Source organism: Peromyscus leucopus, chromosome 1 (genome assembly GCF_004664715.2).
Source record: "Peromyscus leucopus breed LL Stock chromosome 1, UCI_PerLeu_2.1, whole genome shotgun sequence".
Lineage (NCBI taxonomy): Eukaryota > Metazoa > Chordata > Mammalia > Rodentia > Cricetidae > Peromyscus > Peromyscus leucopus.
The window spans coordinates 190,345,533-190,363,602 of NC_051063.1; the positions used below are offsets into that span (position 1 = coordinate 190,345,533).

The 18,070-nt window shown below is 36.8% G+C and overlaps 1 protein-coding gene across 2 annotated transcripts in view; it reads right to left on the bottom strand.

Moving 5' to 3' along the window:
• Nucleotides 1-12,940, bottom strand: part of LOC114685599 (vomeronasal type-2 receptor 116-like) — a 37,599-nt gene extending 24,659 nt beyond the window's left edge. For both annotated transcript variants that reach the window (XM_028860240.1, XM_037204411.1), the window contains exon 1: nt 12,744-12,940. In XM_028860240.1, coding sequence (XP_028716073.1) covers nt 12,744-12,940 — 197 coding nt within the window. The remainder of the gene's footprint in view (nt 1-12,743) is intronic.
• Nucleotides 12,941-18,070: the final 5,130 nt, after the last annotated feature.

Below are 18,070 nucleotides of genomic sequence, written 5' to 3' on the forward strand. Positions count from 1 at the left end.
GTCCTAGGCTACAAAAATGACAGGTACAGAATATTTACTAAATCCCATGTTTCTACTCTCTTCAGAGCCAGTAATCAGGCCACATTCAGAAATTTATTGAAGTCTGCTGTTCCAAAACTATCCAGCTCACCAAAGAATCACAGTTCATTTTTACATTAAATGTGATTTTTAAATATTCCACAAGACCCAGAGAGAACACCAGACCACTGTTCCACATGTAATATACTATATAAGACATATCGCTTCTACTCCTCCCAATCAAATATTATTAATGAAAAGACAAACTGAATATTTGATTTCTAAAACATGATATTCCTTCCTTATTCTTGCATCTCACAGATCAATACCTTGTGATAATCCATTTATTCTTCTTTAAATTTGTTTTCCTACATTGTTTATGCTCACTTTACAATCCAGTCTTGGCTGTAATGAAGACTATTTTGAGTATCTGATGAGCAAATAGAAACTGGGATGTCACCTCCTTATACCATTTCCTAGTCTTCTACTTTGTATTTTAAAACATGTACTGCCTGTGTGAGAGTGTTCTGATGAGCATGGAATGATGAGCCTATTTCAGTGGACATGGACTGCAGATAAAGTAGGAATATATGGGTCAAGTCTTTGCTGTGTGTGGTGATATGTCTTATTTAGTATTTGATATGAGGCAAATGGGACTACTAAACTCTTCTAAATCTTATTGTACATTTAAATAGAATTATTTAAAATGTCCATGACCTCTGGTCCTGGGATGAACTATCCTGGGGTCCTACGATGTGTATAAGGAGGAATGTGAAAGGAAGATTCTTTCTTATGAAGACAGAGCAAGTTCACCTTTCTTCGAGAGTGCAGAACTGTGTGGGCTTTGCAACAGTGGATTAGAGGGAAATCTTTCACATCTATGCTGTGCTTATTCGCTGTCAAGTCCATTCTCCACTACTTTGAATCCAGCCAGATCCAGCTATGCCCACCTCACCCAGTGTGAGTAGGTAGTAGGGCCTTATGCTTTCCATCTAGAGTGTAGGTTCCTGGGCCTGAACTAAGCCACCAGAGGATTCATATCGCAGTGTGGATGAATCAAAGGCTCCTTGTCCCCTTGTACCACAAATCCACCATATTCTTTAGGCATGTTCCTTTACTTTTATTGTTGTTTTTTTTTAATGAGGTTTTATTGTTTGGTTGGGTGTTTTGTTTAATTTTGGTTTTGGTTTAAAGTTATGAGTTTAATTATTACTCAGGTAAAGGCCCAAGGAGATTGTTAGCATAGAAGAATACTCTTGGGTAGCCTATTATTTCATGGTGCAATTCAGAGTTATTTAAATAAACACTTGGCCCCAGAGCATAATTCAATAGCACAGAAATGAGTGAAGGGTGCATATATTCATGGAATAATAAATAAGGTGTTTACAGGCTTTCCACAAACAGAAAAAGAAATGGACTTTATCCACCTTTGTCCTTAAAGTACTCTAACCCACAAGATTATAGTTAAAACATTTGCATGGTGCTAATAAAAAAACCTTCATTGCAAATGAGGTTCCTTAAATGAGAATGGACCTCACTGTGGGAAACACAGAAATTAAACCTAGGGCCAGCATCCCCAGTATGATACAGGTTGTCCCCATAGTCTGCTCTTCACCTTCAGATAGCAGGAACCAAGGGAATCTAGTATAGGAGGGATGCTTCCTTCCGAGGTCAAGTGTAGCAGGGAGAAGATGAGAGGGTGGACAGAACTTGTTTGTGCAGTCTTCACAGAATGCCACACCGCTGACACACAGTGCCTGAAAGTCCACTTTCTTATCTCCACTATACCTGACATTTGATATGAGTTGCCTAGTTGCACAAGCCAGAGTGAAATGCCTGACAGGCAGCTTTGCTCCAGGCCCTCTCCTTCCCTGCATGGCACTCGTCTCCTCGTGAGACTATGAAGTTAAGGAAAGTGCCATGCTTGCCCTTTCCTACTGTGTCCTATTAGGTACAAGACCTCAAACCAGCAGTATCAGCAATGTCTGGAAACTTGTTGAAATGCTAATTGCCGTTTTCAAATATTCTACCTTATTTATCCTTTTGTCTACATGGGCCTGTGGAATTAGTAATGTTAATCTTCCATGTGACAGCTTTTTAAATAATTTAAGACAAAAAAGGAATTTCACTTTCTTTTATTATTTTTGTTAATTGTAATTATGTTGTTTTTTATAATTTATTTATTTAGCGTGTACCTGTCACTCTAGAATGTACCTTGAGATAGACACTTTAATTCTGTTAATCTTAAAATACTCCTGGCACATATATGCTCAATAAATATGTGTTGTGTAAAAGGAAAAAGAAACTCCTAATACCTGTGTCTTACCCTCTAAGACATACTGAGCCAAATTCTGGAAGCAGCCCCCCCTCCAGTTGTTCAGTAAGCCATTTGTGTGATCCTGCTGTGGTCATGTTGAGAAACACTGCAGAGCTAACAGCTGGTCTTCCACCCTCAGACGCCTGCAATTTGACATCTCTGGAAAATTTCCTCTTGCCTTCTAATGGGCTGAGATACTCTCAGGTCAGTTTTACAAGTGGGTATGAGGAGGAAGGATGCATTTAGTGTCAGTAAGGAAAGTATTGCTTAGAATGCCGGGACCTGGATGCCGTGTAAGAGCTCTAGGAATGTGGACCCATCTGTCTAAAGCAGTGGTTCCCATCTTGGGAGTTGAGCCCCTTCAAGGGTCAAACGAACTTTTCCTAGTGGTCACCTAGGACCATCTATATATCAGATATTTACATTATGATTCAGAACAGTAGCAAAATTACAGATATGCAATAGCTATGAAATGGTTTTGTGGTTGGGGTCACCACAACAAGAGAAACTGTATTAAAGGGTGGCAGCGTTAGGAAGATTGAGAACCACTGGTTTAAATAAAGATGAGCTCTAACCACCATATTTCCACACAGTGCCTTTGAACTGGTGTTTAGCATCAAAACAGCTAGACAAACCAGTGAAGTAGTATAGACTAACTTATCTACATTTCTGTACCTCAGGTTGCTAAGCTGTACTCTTATTCCTACATCAAAGTAGACTTTTTAAGAATTTTTAATGCTTTTTATTAATACAAGTCATAATATGCTGACAAAAAGAAAAATAGAAAAATGGTCTCTGATTCCACCAACTGAGGAGAAGTGTGTGAGAGGTGTGTGGCCTCCAGACTCTCTGCACACTTAGAGATTTTTTAAATGGGATCAAATTGTACATGCTGTTTTGTAATTTTTTTCCACTCAACAGTACCATGATGATCTTGCTGTATCATATATATATTTCTACATATATATATGGAAACACATGAACTATAAACCATAGGCTGAGGGGCCCCCAACTGGATCAGGCCCTCTGAATAGGTGAGACAGTTGATTGGCTTGATCTGTTTGGGAGGCATCTAGGCAGTGGTACCAGGTCCTGGGCTCGCTGCATGAGATAGCTGTTTGAAACCTGGGACTTATACAGGGATGCTTGGCTCAGTCTGGGAGGAGGGGACTGGACCTGCCTGGACTGAGTCTATCAGGTCGATCTCAGTCCTCTGGGGTCGCCTTGAACTGGAGGTAGTGGGAATGGGGGGTGGGCTGGGGGAAGGGGAGGGGGCAGAAATGGGGGGAACAAGGGAACCTGGGGCTGTTATGTAGAACTGAATAGTATTGTAAAATAAAATAAATTTAAAAAAGATAAATAATGTGTGAGCATGAATAAAACAGAGAAGAAGATGAACATAAAAAAGAAGGGGAAAATTTCTGTGTTCCACTAGCCTCAGGGTCAGAGGTAGAGAATTGAGTCCACAGCAGGTAGGGTGCTGCTGAGCTAGGGAAGAGATTATGAGATTGGGTTTGGTGGAGTGGAAGAAAGGTAAGGATCTTCAGTTAGTTAAAGCATGCATAGTTTGATGGAACACATGGCAAAAAACACGCGATGAGTGTTTATGACAGAGGCTACCACATAGGCCCATAATGCAACATGGGAGACACTGTAAGAAGCATCTGAGTATATTTACTTTTAATTTTTACTTAATTTCTGCTAATTGGCTATTCTGAAAAGTTTTATTTTTGCCACAGGTGTTTAGAACATTGTGTGAACATTTCCTGGGCAGATGAACAAATGAATATTCACCACAGATAAAGTACCAGTGACAGAGCAAGTCAAAGATTCAACACAATCCTACACTGTCAATCAAGTCTCTAGCTCGTAACATGCCTGCCATCGAAAGTCTACATAGGCCACTTGGTGAATCCTCCATTTCTTTCATTCTCTTGATGCCAGCCCACCCTATACCCTTTTATATTCTCCTTTCTACAATATTGCAGGCCCACCTGGGTCAGATTCTCCCAGCTCTACCAAGGACCACAATGACCCCCAAAATTCCAGGTAGGTCATCCTTGATTCTCCCCCACTTTCCCTGTCCACAAAATGCTATTGACCATCCCCAATACTCCAGAACACAGTACCCCAGTACCAAAACACTGTGTGTGATTACCTGCTCAACCAGAGAAGATGAATGATTATGAAAATTCCATGTTGGTGGCCATCCTCTTTACTATCCCACATTTTGGTACCCCAACCCAACCCTACCCACAATCTCATTCACCTCTGCATCAAAATGTCTATGCCCCAACTTGGGGAGATGCCCCCTCTTGGAATAGAAACCAATCTGGCCACCAGAAGTTTTTTTCCTGCAAGTCATGTGGAGATGCCTTGAAGAACCTCAGGCCACACTGGCCAGAAGACAAAAGAAAAAACAGAAACAAAGAACTAAACATACATACAAATAAGAAGAACTTATAAATAAGCATCTAGACCTATAATTACCACAAACTCAGATGCCTAGAAACAAAAGTGTAAGTATATAAGCAACAACAGCTGAGGCAGTACATAACTCCCAGTGCCAGCTAACTTACTACAGTTGGACAATTCCAACACAGTTGATGCATAATAAAAAATACCTTAAATCCAAATTGTTCAAGAGAGTTGAGGATCTTAAAGAGGAAATTAATCAATCCCTGAATGAAATTGAGAAAAATACAATAAAAAATGAGTAGGAAATCAGTAAATCCTTGGAAAGGAAAAACAATCCATTGAAAGTAATGAATAAAACTGTATAAGATCTGAAATGGGACACAAAATCTCTGAAGAAAACACAAACTGAGGAACTTTTAGAAAAGGTAAATCCAGGTCAGCCAACAGGAAAACAAGAGATGTAGATGAGAATCTAAGTCATTGAGATACGAGAGACAAAACAGATAATTATCAAAAGAAATGTTTAATTTAAAAAATCCTCGACACAAAACATCAAGAAACACAGGAATACTATGAGAAGGCCAAACATAAGAGTAATAGGAATATAGGAATGATAGAGAATTCCATCACAAATGCCCACAATAAATTTTTCCAAAAATCATAGATTTCCTAATCTAGAAAGGAAAAGCCTACAAAGGTACAACAAAGTTTACAAAACACCAAATAGATGGTAACAGACAACGGATGTCCTCACAATATAATTAAAACATTAAATATACAGAACAAAGAAAGAATATTAAAAGGTATGAGGAAAAGGGTGAATTAGCATCTGATTTCATCTGACTTTTCAATGGAGAAAATAAAAACCAAAATGATGTGGTCAGTTGTCCTGCAGATGTAAGAGAGCACAGAAGTCAAACCATACCACTACAACCAGAAAAAACTTTCCATCCCTCTAGAAGGAGACAAGGGGTTGCTCCATGATAAATTTAAACAGTATCTACCCACACAGACAGTACTATAGAAGTTAATAGAGGGAAAATTCAAACAAGAGAATGTATGTGGAAAGAGTATCTGTCCTGGAAATAATAATAAATATACCTCAAAATCAAAGATAGTCACACCTCAGAGTTAATGGCTGGAAATGTTTTTAAGCAAAATGATGTAGAAAACAAGATAGGGAAGCATTTCTGACATCTAACAAAATACACTTCAAACCCAAATTAGTCAAATGAGATGAGAAAGAATACTCCATATTTATACAGGGGAAATCCATACAGATAACATTTCAATTCTCAACATCTGATCTCTAAATGCGAGGTCACTCATATTATTAAAAGAAACATAACTTAAAATGAAAGAAGAAGAAACATAAATAAAGCATTAATCACACAGTGACTCTTAGACATTGATAGTAGGAGATTTCAATATCCCACTCTCTCCAAAGAACAAGTCATCCAGACAAAAGCAAAGCAGAGTAATTCTCATGTCAACAGACTTTATAAATGAAAAACCTAACACATATCTACAGAACCTTGCACTCAAACACAAAAAAAATATTTCTTTTTTTCAGGACCTCATGGAACTTTTTCCAAATTTGACCAAATACTTTGTCACAAGCAAGTCTCAAGCAATGCACGAATATTGAAACAAACCCTTACATTCTAACCCACTACCACAGATTAAACCTAAACTTCAACAATAAGAGAAAAAAAAGCTTTCAAACTCATTGTAAATGAACGGCCCTCTAATCAATGACAAGAATAAAGAAATTAAAGACCACAGAATTAAATGAATATGAATAAAACATACACCCAAACTTATAGGACAAAGTGACAGTGGTTGTAAAATAGGGATCATTCATCTAGCTTTTTACAAAATAAGTTGGAGAGATCTGATACTAGCAATTTACAACACACCTGAATGCTCTAGAATGAAAAGATGTAAGGATATCCAAGAAGAATAGACTCTAGTATAATCAAACTGAATTCTTAATCTATAAGATAGAAAAAGGGGAACAATAAAAAGAATCAATGAAAAAAAGAATTGTTTCTTTGAAAAAGTCAACAAGATAGACAAATCTTCATCCAAACCAACTAAAAGACAGAATATTTAAATTAACATAATCAGAAAAGGTAGACATAATAATAGACATCAAGTATTAAGTCATATTTTAAAAACTATTAATTAACAAAATTGTAAAATCAAACAGAAAATCAAATTGGACAATTTTCTCAATTGATACCTCTTACCAAGTTAAACAAAGATCAGCTAAACAATTGCAACACACCTACAACCCCTAAAGAAATAAAAGCAGTCTTTCACAGTCTCCAAACCAAAAAAACCCAGAGTGAGTTGGTTTTTGCACACAGTTTTACCAAACATTCCAGTAAGAGCTAACACCAGATTTCTTCAATTATTCCACAAAATGAAAACAGCAGGAAGACTGCCAAATTCATTTTATGAGGATAAACCACATTTCAAAAAACACAATAATTCACTCATGAAAGAAGGTTAGAAACAAATTTTCCTTGTGAATATAGATGTAAAATATTCAAAAAATATTTTCAAATTGAATCCAAGAAAACATACAAAGGTCATCCATTATGAACATATAGCCTTTTTCCCAGAGATTGAAACATAATTCGACATCAGAAAATCTGTCAATGTAACCCACCATATAAAGAAACTGAAAGAAAAAACACCATGTAATAATGTCATTAGATGTTGAAATAATCTTTAAGCAAATCCAACAGCCCTTCATGATAAAAGTCTTGGAGAATGTTTTATTTTTTATTTTTTCAAAATCTAAGTAGGAAAGTGAGAAGGAATAAAGAAATGTGTAAATTGATCTTGGTTTCTAACAACAGAGAATTGAATGAGGAAAGTATGGTATACAAGCAAAAAGTCTTTCAGTATTAAAGACATGAAGTTAGTTCTTTGTGGGTTTTTTGGGGTCGCAAATTAAATGAAATTAGAATAATCATATTAAGCAAATCACAGAACAAAAACCCCACTTTTTTTCTCTCAAAAATCTTGGGGAACGTAGGAATACAGGGAACATACTTCAACATAATAAAGGCAATTTACATCAGTCCCTTAGCCAATATCAAATTAATTGGAAAGAAAGAAACTTAGATCAATCACAATAAAATCAGGAAAAGGGAAAGTTGTCTATTCTCTTTATATTAATTCAATATAGTATTTGAAGTTTTAGCAAGAACAGTAAAACTACCGAAGGAGATCCTGATGTTACAACCCCATGCACACACACACACACATACACACCCACTGCTACACACAGACATACTGACATCTATACAGAGATACATAAATAATACAGCCACATACTCATTTCTACACACTTGGGTACATGCCCAGACACATAGATAAACAAAGTGGCACACACAGCCAGAGAGACATATACCTCCAAACAGACACACAGAAAGTTAAACATACAACACATATCCACAGGACCACACAAACATTCATAGTCTCAGAAATACACGCAGAGTGAGAGAGATGCACATGCAAACAACTACACAGAGACAGTGACACAGAAAAATTTATGCCCACAGCCAAAGACATAGAATACAAACAGACACATGCATAGCAACACAGATACATGCATGTGCAAGAACATACACAGAAACATGCAAAACAAACACAGAGGCACATGCAGACTCATGCACTATCTAATACACACATAAAGATACATGCAAAAACAAACACTCATACAGAAAGACATTGCCATAAGGCAAATTTATGATCATTTCTACAAATAGGCAGATAGCTATGCAGCTAGGCAGAAAAACAAATGTATATAAAGCAACACAGATAAATACACAGACAAACAGAAACACACTAACAAACATCCATGCACAGTGAGAACATCCATTCACATACACAAACATGCATGTATGTACCAAAAAGAATCTTAGCAAATTTCTTATATAATTACTCTCCTAGATCTAAGTGAGGTCCCCAGAGCTTAGAGTGGGAGCAGAATCAGTTAGGGACACTTGTGAAAACCATCTCCTACACTGATTAGAACATATTTGAGAATTAATCAATGAAGGTTCATTTTCTCAACATGGAGAGCATTAATGACTAAGGACTGATATGTTTTCAGTATTAAGATGGAGTGAGGATATTCAGGTGCTTTGTAACAAAATCACTGATTTTCATTGCTCAATAAAGGCCACATTGAAAGTTTGGAACACTAACTATTGCAATGAGGCATTGGTGAGCAGTTCTCCAGTGTCTTAGACTTAGATCCAGAGACTTCACAGTTATCCACCCAGCCTTGCCAGGTATTTATCTGAGTATCTGAGATTGGCCAATATCTGGACAAAAATTTAAAACCAGAAATCTCGGCATGGTGGTGTTTTGTGGGAGTTTGCTCAGCCTCTGTGTTTTTTTGTGTGTTTTTCAAGCTGTTGCAGGACACAGGAAAACTTCTGTCTAGTGTGGTGTGCGAAAGCTAGAGTCCCAAGAAATGCGTCAAGTGGAAAGTCTGTCTTATGTGTAGTATCATCGCACTGTGAGTTTGGGACCCATATTCTCTGTATACCTGGAGATTGCCAAATTCTAAAGTTCACCCCATGAGTACTCTCCATGTCACCATAAATGATAACTACATTTGTGGATCATGTCATTATCTGGTTATAATACACCTCAGCTCTTGGCATGCATGAATACAGGTTGCCTAGGTTCATGTTCACAAAGGTGAAGCAGACTGTATTTTTCTTTATCTGTTATCAAATGAGAGAGAAATTGAGTTGCCTGATCATTGTCTGAGATGGCCAGCCCAATCAAATTACAGCTGAAGTAAAGCATCAATGAGATCATGATCAGGGCTACAGATGTATTTGGAGAGGTCATTGATACAGATAGTGAAACTGATAATTATCAATCAAGATAAGATGGAAAGGTCCTGAAGGACCTAGGACACAGGAAGCACCATGAGGTATCATGCACTCCTAAGAAATTATAAGCATTGTTCTCAAAAATCCCCTCATTATTTCTTCCCTTATCTCTGATCCACACAAGGAAATGTAGAAATCCCATCAAGACCCTGAATAGTACTCTTGAACTACACAGTTTATTATAAGTGTGAGGCCTGTTGCTTCCTCACACATCTTAGCACCAATAGAGACAGGATTTCTCTCAGAAGCACCCCCCCAAACACATAAGAAAAACTCATGATGAGATTTGTAGAGATCCAGGAATGTCCCATTTATTGAAGATGATTTCTAGTAAGGTCCTACTGTACACCTCACCTGATTTCTTCATTACAGAAAGAATTAGGGGAGTTTCATGGTTTTGTTCACGCAAATGAATGAGACTGTGTAATTGTGACACAGTTGTACACTCTCTGCTAGTTATTCAAATACTAGAGACATATTTTGTAAAATATCATGGTTCTTGTTGATTTCATCATTGGAAATAGTGAAGACCAAGCTAAACTGGTAGGTTACATTTGAGGTTCTGTAAATTGAAAAGTGTTTATTGTGGACTAAAATCTACAGATGATCATTTGTAGTCAGGATGAGGATTATCTTATATTAGACAGTATTCCCAACCATCTACTATGATTAAAACAAATGTGCTGTGATGTGAGGTTGGGGTGACATAAGAAGCTGGATGCTTACAAAAGCTTTAAACGTTCATGAGAATGCATCTCCCACAAACAAGATAAGCCTTTGTATTTTTCACAGAGAGGGCTGTGCATCTTTAGTTTTTGAGTGCTTTCTCAGAAGGTAAATTCAAGGGCACAGCCTTGACCAAGCAGTAAACCTGAATATGAATTCATTTTAAAATTATTGAACACTATGAAAAATACATGAAATGATTAAGCAAAGTTTCTCGTAATTTAAAGGAATCAAACTGAGTTGGATAAAGCATTCAAAGCATGACTGGTAAAGGCTCAGTAGTGTTTCTGGGTTACCATTTGGCTCTTGTACTTATAATTAATTGTAATAGTGGACAATATAGTTAACATACTCCCTCATGTCCATCCTCATCTTATTCTTTTCTTCTTTATGGTCTATCTGTTGCAGGCACAAAATGTTTTTTCAGAAGATTCATTTTTAAGTAAATTTAAATGCCAGAATGTATTTGGTAAATATATGTATCTGTGTGTATGGACATGAGATATACTCCTTGAGGTCATAAAAAAGCCATGGATTCCAAAGTTTTGAATGACATTTGGCTTTAAAATGGACTGGCCTCAAATTCACAGAAATACACACGCTCTTTTCTGTAAGGCAGAGATTAAGTGCATGTACCCAGTATTGTTCACTTATTTTATGTTTATAAATGTATGCTCAATGTAAATATACTTGGTATATCTACCCAACATAAATTTTCTTATAGAGAGCACCTTTAATATACATTTCTCTTACAAATACACAAAACTAGCATTGTATTGAGAACTGGGGACATCTAGAAATTGCAGTGAGAATTGTTTGTGACAGTATTACATATTTGTAAATAAAAGAATGTAAAGTATATGCTGAATGGGAAATATTTATGAATTTTGAAAATAAATATTATTGACAAATTAGTAAGAATAGTATAATAGCATTTTGGGTTTATATTTTTGGGAAGAATAATAATTCCCATGTCTTCTTACTCATTTTGTATCATCTGGCCAATAAAATCAAACTCAAAAAACTTTTTCATTCTGAATGATTCTTTCAGAGTTAAACACAATCTGTTTTCCACTTAGCAATTGTACCAGTATGGTATCTTTAGGTATAAATATCTTTATCTGTACATGTTAAAAATAAAAACATTTTAGAATAATCTTTATAACCACTAGAGAAAATGTCATTGAAATTTTTAGCAACAGTTAACAGGAACTTGAGATTATAACTTATAAATCTAAAACTCTAACTCCTGCACACAAAACATTAAGAAACATGAATGCCTTGAGCTGTTAGTATAGCCAATCTGACTAAAGAGCTATATTTGAAAACATCTATCAGCAATACACAAAATCAAAATGTATACTGTGCCCAAATTGGTAAAATATGTAGCTATAATTAGTAAAATTAAGAAAGAGAAATGTAAGCGGTTAGTGTGATATAAGTGTCAGAGAATAAACAGCTTAGTCATAGAGGAAAAGACACATTCCTCTTAAACAATGGCAAAGATGAACTGGTAGGTGGCTTCTCGAGTGTTGCCAAGTATCACATGCCACAGCTCTTACTCAGGGAAGTGACAATGAGAGTAAGCAGTCACCATGTTATTGACAGCTTTACACTTCAAAGAATGCAATTTTATCTTTTAGAGTCCACACATTCCTTCTTTACTCTATAGAGACAGTGAAGAACTAGACTTTGAAATCAAAGCCCAATAGTTATACACATATATAAATGAAGTATGGAGAAACAGGAACACGTATCAACTTTACAGTGGGCAGGTTTCCTACTTCATTCTTGATGAAGCTTTAGAAGGCACATGTAACCACATGCAGAACATCTGAGAATGTAACTGAATATACATGCAAAAGTCTCTGGACCTAGGGTTGCTGTAAATATTAGATGTCCTAGTACATGCATTAGGAGCGACATAGTGATCTAAAGTTCATCACAGACTCTATTCTAAAGTCATTTACTTGCACTCATTTAGAATGATACTCTTTGAATAGTGTGGGGTTTCCTTCAGTAAGACACCACCAGCTACTGTTCTGTGGAAACTGTGAAGAGGAGGGCTATATGTGATGGCACAAGATAAAGAGGCCTTCCTTCACTCAGCTTCCAGCCTTTTAAGTAGTAAAATAACTTGGAGAATAATAGAACACTCTCTGGACAAATTAAAAATTGAAAAATAGCACTGAGGCTCTAAAAGAACTTGAGAAGATTTCTTAGTTTTCAGATTGGGTATCAGGCCAAATACTCAAAGCATTACTCTGACTCTCATGATCCTAACCCCAATGAAATATTCATGATGGCATTTACCTAGAAAATATAAAGGAACTTACTGTGTATTAAGAATGTGGTTGAAATAATCTTTTTCCACAGGCCACTTCCCTATAAAAAAGTAGAAGTAACAACCTGTCAATGAATCTCCATCTTTGTCTTTATTTTGCTTCATTCTCCAAAAGCATCTGGGACGAATAATACTGGACACAAGAAGTGGAATGTTCAGGAGCAAGAACAGAAAAATCAAAGTGAACATCTTTGTCCTACTTGACACCTGGTCAGTATTTTTTGTGAATTGCTATTAAAATTAGCACATTATATAGGCACACATATATTCCCACCTGCTTTTTCTCTGTAGTCAAAGGAGATTTTACTCGTGAGTCATGATTCCTTTTTTTTCCAGAGGGTTTCTCCCCCCAGTGTAGGGATCTTGGACACTCTCTTCCCTGGGGCTCTGCATCTGATGTTCATGTAATTAAATTTGGTTGATTAATATATATGAGGGGGTTCAGCTAGTATCATGACATCACTCATAGTTGTGAAAATTAAGGATCTTTGGAGGATGACATTTTGGGAAAATATGATCCCAGGACTGTTTAAACAATGTTTGTATTAATGCCTTTAGAAATTATGTCAGTAGATTTTGCAGATGTTTCACATTGAGACCTGCCATAATGACTCAGGAAGGACTCACAAAGACATCATTTCGTGTTACACACTGGGAATTGTATTAAGAAGTCCCTGTCAGGGAAAAACAGCTCCATTTTTAGAGTAATTGAGTTCCACACAACATTCACAGTGGGACCTATGCTACACCAGTAACAGTTACAGAATATCTAACCAAATTCTGTGCTTCCACTGTGTTGAGAGCAAATAATCAGGCAAAATTCCAGAATTGCCTGAATTCTGTTGTTCTATATAAATCCATCTCCTCATAGAGGCACCGTTACACATACATCACAATTTTTTTTTTAAAATATTCAACAAGATCCATAGAAATCTTCTTTCCTACATTTCAAATACTAAGTAAGATCTCTCACTGATCCTCCAAACCTATCATTATTAAAGAGAAGATAAAGTAAATATTTGATTTCTAAAACATCATCTTCATCACCAAGCCTCAGTTCTAATAGTTCAAATCCTTGTGCTGACCCATTTCTTTTGCTTTATCTTTGATTCCCTATGTTGTTTTTGCTCATTTTACAGCCCAGTAGTGGTTGTGAAGAAGTCTGTTTTGAGTATCTTAGAAGCAAATAGAAAATGGGGAGTGACCCTCTGTTTAATGTGAAAATCGTTCTTATAACATTTTCCTAGACCTTTGTTTTGTTTGTAGTCTAGAACATGCCCTGCCAGTGTGAGAGTGTTCAGATGAGTGTGGTCTGATGATCCTATTTCAGTGCACATGGACTACAGTGAAGGGAGAACAAAAGTGGGGCACATTTTTGCTGTGGTTGATGATGTGTCCTATTTAGTATTTGAGATGCGGTACATAGGGCTAGTGTTCTCATGTTCTCTGATTGTCCATTTAATAATAAACATTTAAACAGTGCATGACCTCTACTTTTGTGGTGAACTTCCTGGGGGCCTAAGATGTGTGAATAGAACAATGTGACAAGAAGAGTCTTTCATAGGAAGATGGAAAGTTCACATTTCATGGAGCAGGAAAATAAAAATTCTGCTTGTTCATTTTCGGTATTGTATACAGCTGTCTTTAGTTGGTATAATTAATATTTTTAAAAATAATATACAGCATAAAGGATTTTATTGTAGCAATTCACATATGTGTAGCATGTCTTTTGTTGGTATTTCCCCCTCTCACCCACATCATTTGCTCATCATACTATTCATTCCATTCCTCAATTTAAGAAGTTTCCTTCTCACTTCATGATGTGTTTCAGCATATTGAATTAATGAGAAGAGAGTGATATTTTCTTTAGCCTGACTTCACTGGGTTCCCAATCCCTAGTTCCTTAAGGCTTTAAATTCTCAAATAATTCCTCTCGTACTTTGATTGTTTTCATGCATGTACACACAAACATGCACACATAAACTCACAATCATACGCATACACACACACACACACACACACACACACACACACACACACACACACACACACAATTATATCTAGAGTCTGTAAAGTCTGTATTTCAAGAGACCATCTCTTTAGGTAAGAGGATGACCTCCTAATTTATCCCCAATTTCTGCTAATGACATCATTTAATACTTGCAGGCTGAAGACAACTCCATTATATCTAAATAAATCTTATGTGGCTTTCCTCTGATTCTATTATGGCTAGAGAAGTCTGGACCCAATAATGTTCACACTTGATCTTAGCCAAAAGGCCGAGAAGTGATAATCTTATTTGTAAATCTTTGTAATTTGTTTCAGTCATTTAGGAATTACATAGCATCTATTTATTTCAACTTCTTTAAAATCCATTTATATATTATAATTACATATATTTATATATGGTAATTCATGGGAAAAAAACTTTCAAAATTCTAAGAATGCATTGCAAATAACAGTAATGAATCTTCATATGAAAATAAAATTAGAAAATTTTAGCTGATTTTTTTTTATTTCCTCATCTGTGGACAAGCATCTAGGGTGCTTCCATATCTAAAAAATTTTGAATAACAATGAAATAAACATTGGCAGACAAGTATCTGTTATGTACACTTACTTATGTATTTTCAGAAGGTTCCATGAGAGATGTGGTTGGACCCTAATGTAGTCCCACATTTACTGACTGAAATAGCATTCCTACATGTTTATTAATTTGTTTGCTACTATTTTGTTCATCCTTTCTCACAGTGATAGGGGATTACTATCTCAAATATGGCTTTTCATTTTAATAGCTAAAACAGTTGTGTATAATTTGTACTCATGTTGTTTTTCACAATTTGAAAAAATGAATTTAAAATATAACACTGTTTATAAAGATATCATCCTAATAATTTTTTAATGTTGGCCATGGACTTGCTTTAAATGGCACTAATCAGGTTTAACTATGTTAAAAATGGGAATATAATATAAATCCTAGATATAAATTCATACACCTATGGACACCTGATTTTGATAAAGAAGACAGAAATACAGAATTAAAATCATATTTTATCTTCAAAACGTGGTGCTGGGATAACTGGATGTCTGCTTACAGAAAAATCCAAATAGATTCATACTGCTTACTTTGCACAATTTTCAAGTCCAAATTAAAAAAAAAATCACCAAAAACAGATACCTTGAACCTGGCAGACAAGAAAATGGTGAGTAGCCTTGAACTCATGGGAATTATAGAAGAATTTCTGGAAAAAACACCTTTAGTGCATGCACTAAAACCAGCAATTAATAAATAGGGCTTCATGAAACTGAAAAGCTCCTCTAAGGCAAAGGACACCAGCCTACAAAATGGGAAAAGATTTTTTACCAAGTCTATATCTGGTCGACAATTATTATACAAAATATGTGAATACTTCATGAAAATACATATTAAAAGCTAAATAATGCTTTTTAAAAACAGGTACAGATCTATAGAAAATTATCAAACAAGAAAACTGCACTTTCTTTCTATTTATTTATTTATTTATTTACTTACTTATTTTTTATTTTACAACACCATTCAGTTCTACATAATAGCCACAGATTCCCATGCTCTCCCCCTCTCCCCCTCCACCTTCCCCCAGCCCACCCTCCATCCCAACTCCTCCACATCAAGGTCTCCCCCGAGGCCTGGGATCGATCTGATAGACTCAGTACAGGCAGGTCCAGTCCCCCCCATCTCAGACCGAGCCAAGCATCCCTGCATAATTCCCAGGATTCAAACAGCCAACTCATACAACCTGCCCAGGACCCGGCACCACCACACAGCTGCCTCCCAAACTGATCAAGCCAAATGACTGTCTCACCCATTCAGATGGCCTGACCCACTTGGGGGCACCTCATCCTTTGGTTCATAGTTCATGTGCTTCCATTCATTTGGTTATTTGTCCCTGTGATTTATCAAACCTTGGCTTCAACAATTCTCGCTCATATAAACCCTCCTCTTTCTCACTAATTAGACTCCCAGCGCTCCACCAGGGTCCCAGCCATGGATATCTACATCCAGATTCCTCAGTCCTTGGATGGGGTTTATGGCACAGCTATTAGGGTGTTTGGCCATCCCATTACCAGAGTATGTCAGTCCCGGCCGTCTCTCAACCATTGCCAGCAGTCTTTTGTGGGGGTATCTTTGTGGATCTCCGTGGGCCTCCCTAGCTCTCTGCTTCCTCCCCTTCTCATGTGGTCTTCATTTACCATGGTCACCTATTCCTTGTTCTCCCTCTCTTTTCTTGATCCAGCGAGGATCTCCCGCTCTCTTTCCCTTGACCATCATCCTTCATTGCTCCCACTCATGTCCAGGCTGTTCATGTAGATATCGTCTATTTCTCCGTGTCTTTCTTGGGGTCTCCTTTTCCAGGTAGCCTCACTGGTGATGTGAGTAGCAGTCCAGTCATCCTTGTTCCACATCTAGCATCTTCCATATTTGTCTTTCTGAGTCTGGGTTACCTCACTCAGGATGATTTTTTCTAGATCCATACATTTGCCTGCAAAACTCATGATGTCATTGTTTTTCTCTGCTGAGTAGTATTCCATTGTGTATATGTGCCAAAATTTATTTATCCATTCTTCAGTTGAAGGGCATCAAGGTTGTTTCCATGTTTTGACTATTAAAAACAATGCTGATATGAACATAGCTGAGCAAGTGCTCTTGTGGTATGATTGAGCATTTCTTGGGTATATGCCCAGGAGTGGTATAGCTGGATCTTGGGGAAGATTGATTCCCAATTTTCTAAGAAAGCACCATATTGATTTCCAAAGTTGTTGTACAAGCTTGCATTCCCACCAGCAGTGGATGAGAGTTCCCCTAGTTCCACATCCTCTCCAGCATAAAGTGTCTTCAGTGTTTTTGATCTTAGCCATTCTGACAGGCGTAAGGTGGTATCTCAGAGTTGTTTTGAGTTGCATTTCCCTGATGATTAGGGATGTTGAGCAATTCCTTAAATGTCTTTCAGCCATTTGAGTTTCCTCTGTTGAGAATTCTCTGTTTAGTTCTAAAGCCCATTTCTCAATTGGACTGTTGGTCGTTTTGATGTCTAATTTCTTGAGTTTCTTATATATTCTGGATATTAGTCCTCTTTCACATGTGGGGATGGTGAAGACCTTTTCCCATTCTGTAGGCTGTCACTTTGCCTTGTTGACCGTATCCTCTGCTCTACAAAAGCTTCTCAGTTTCAAGAGGTCCCATTGATTGATTGTTTGTCTCAGTGTCTGTGCTACTGGTGTTATATTTAGCAAGTGATCTCCTATGCCAATGTGTTCAAGACTCCTTCCTACTTTCTCTTC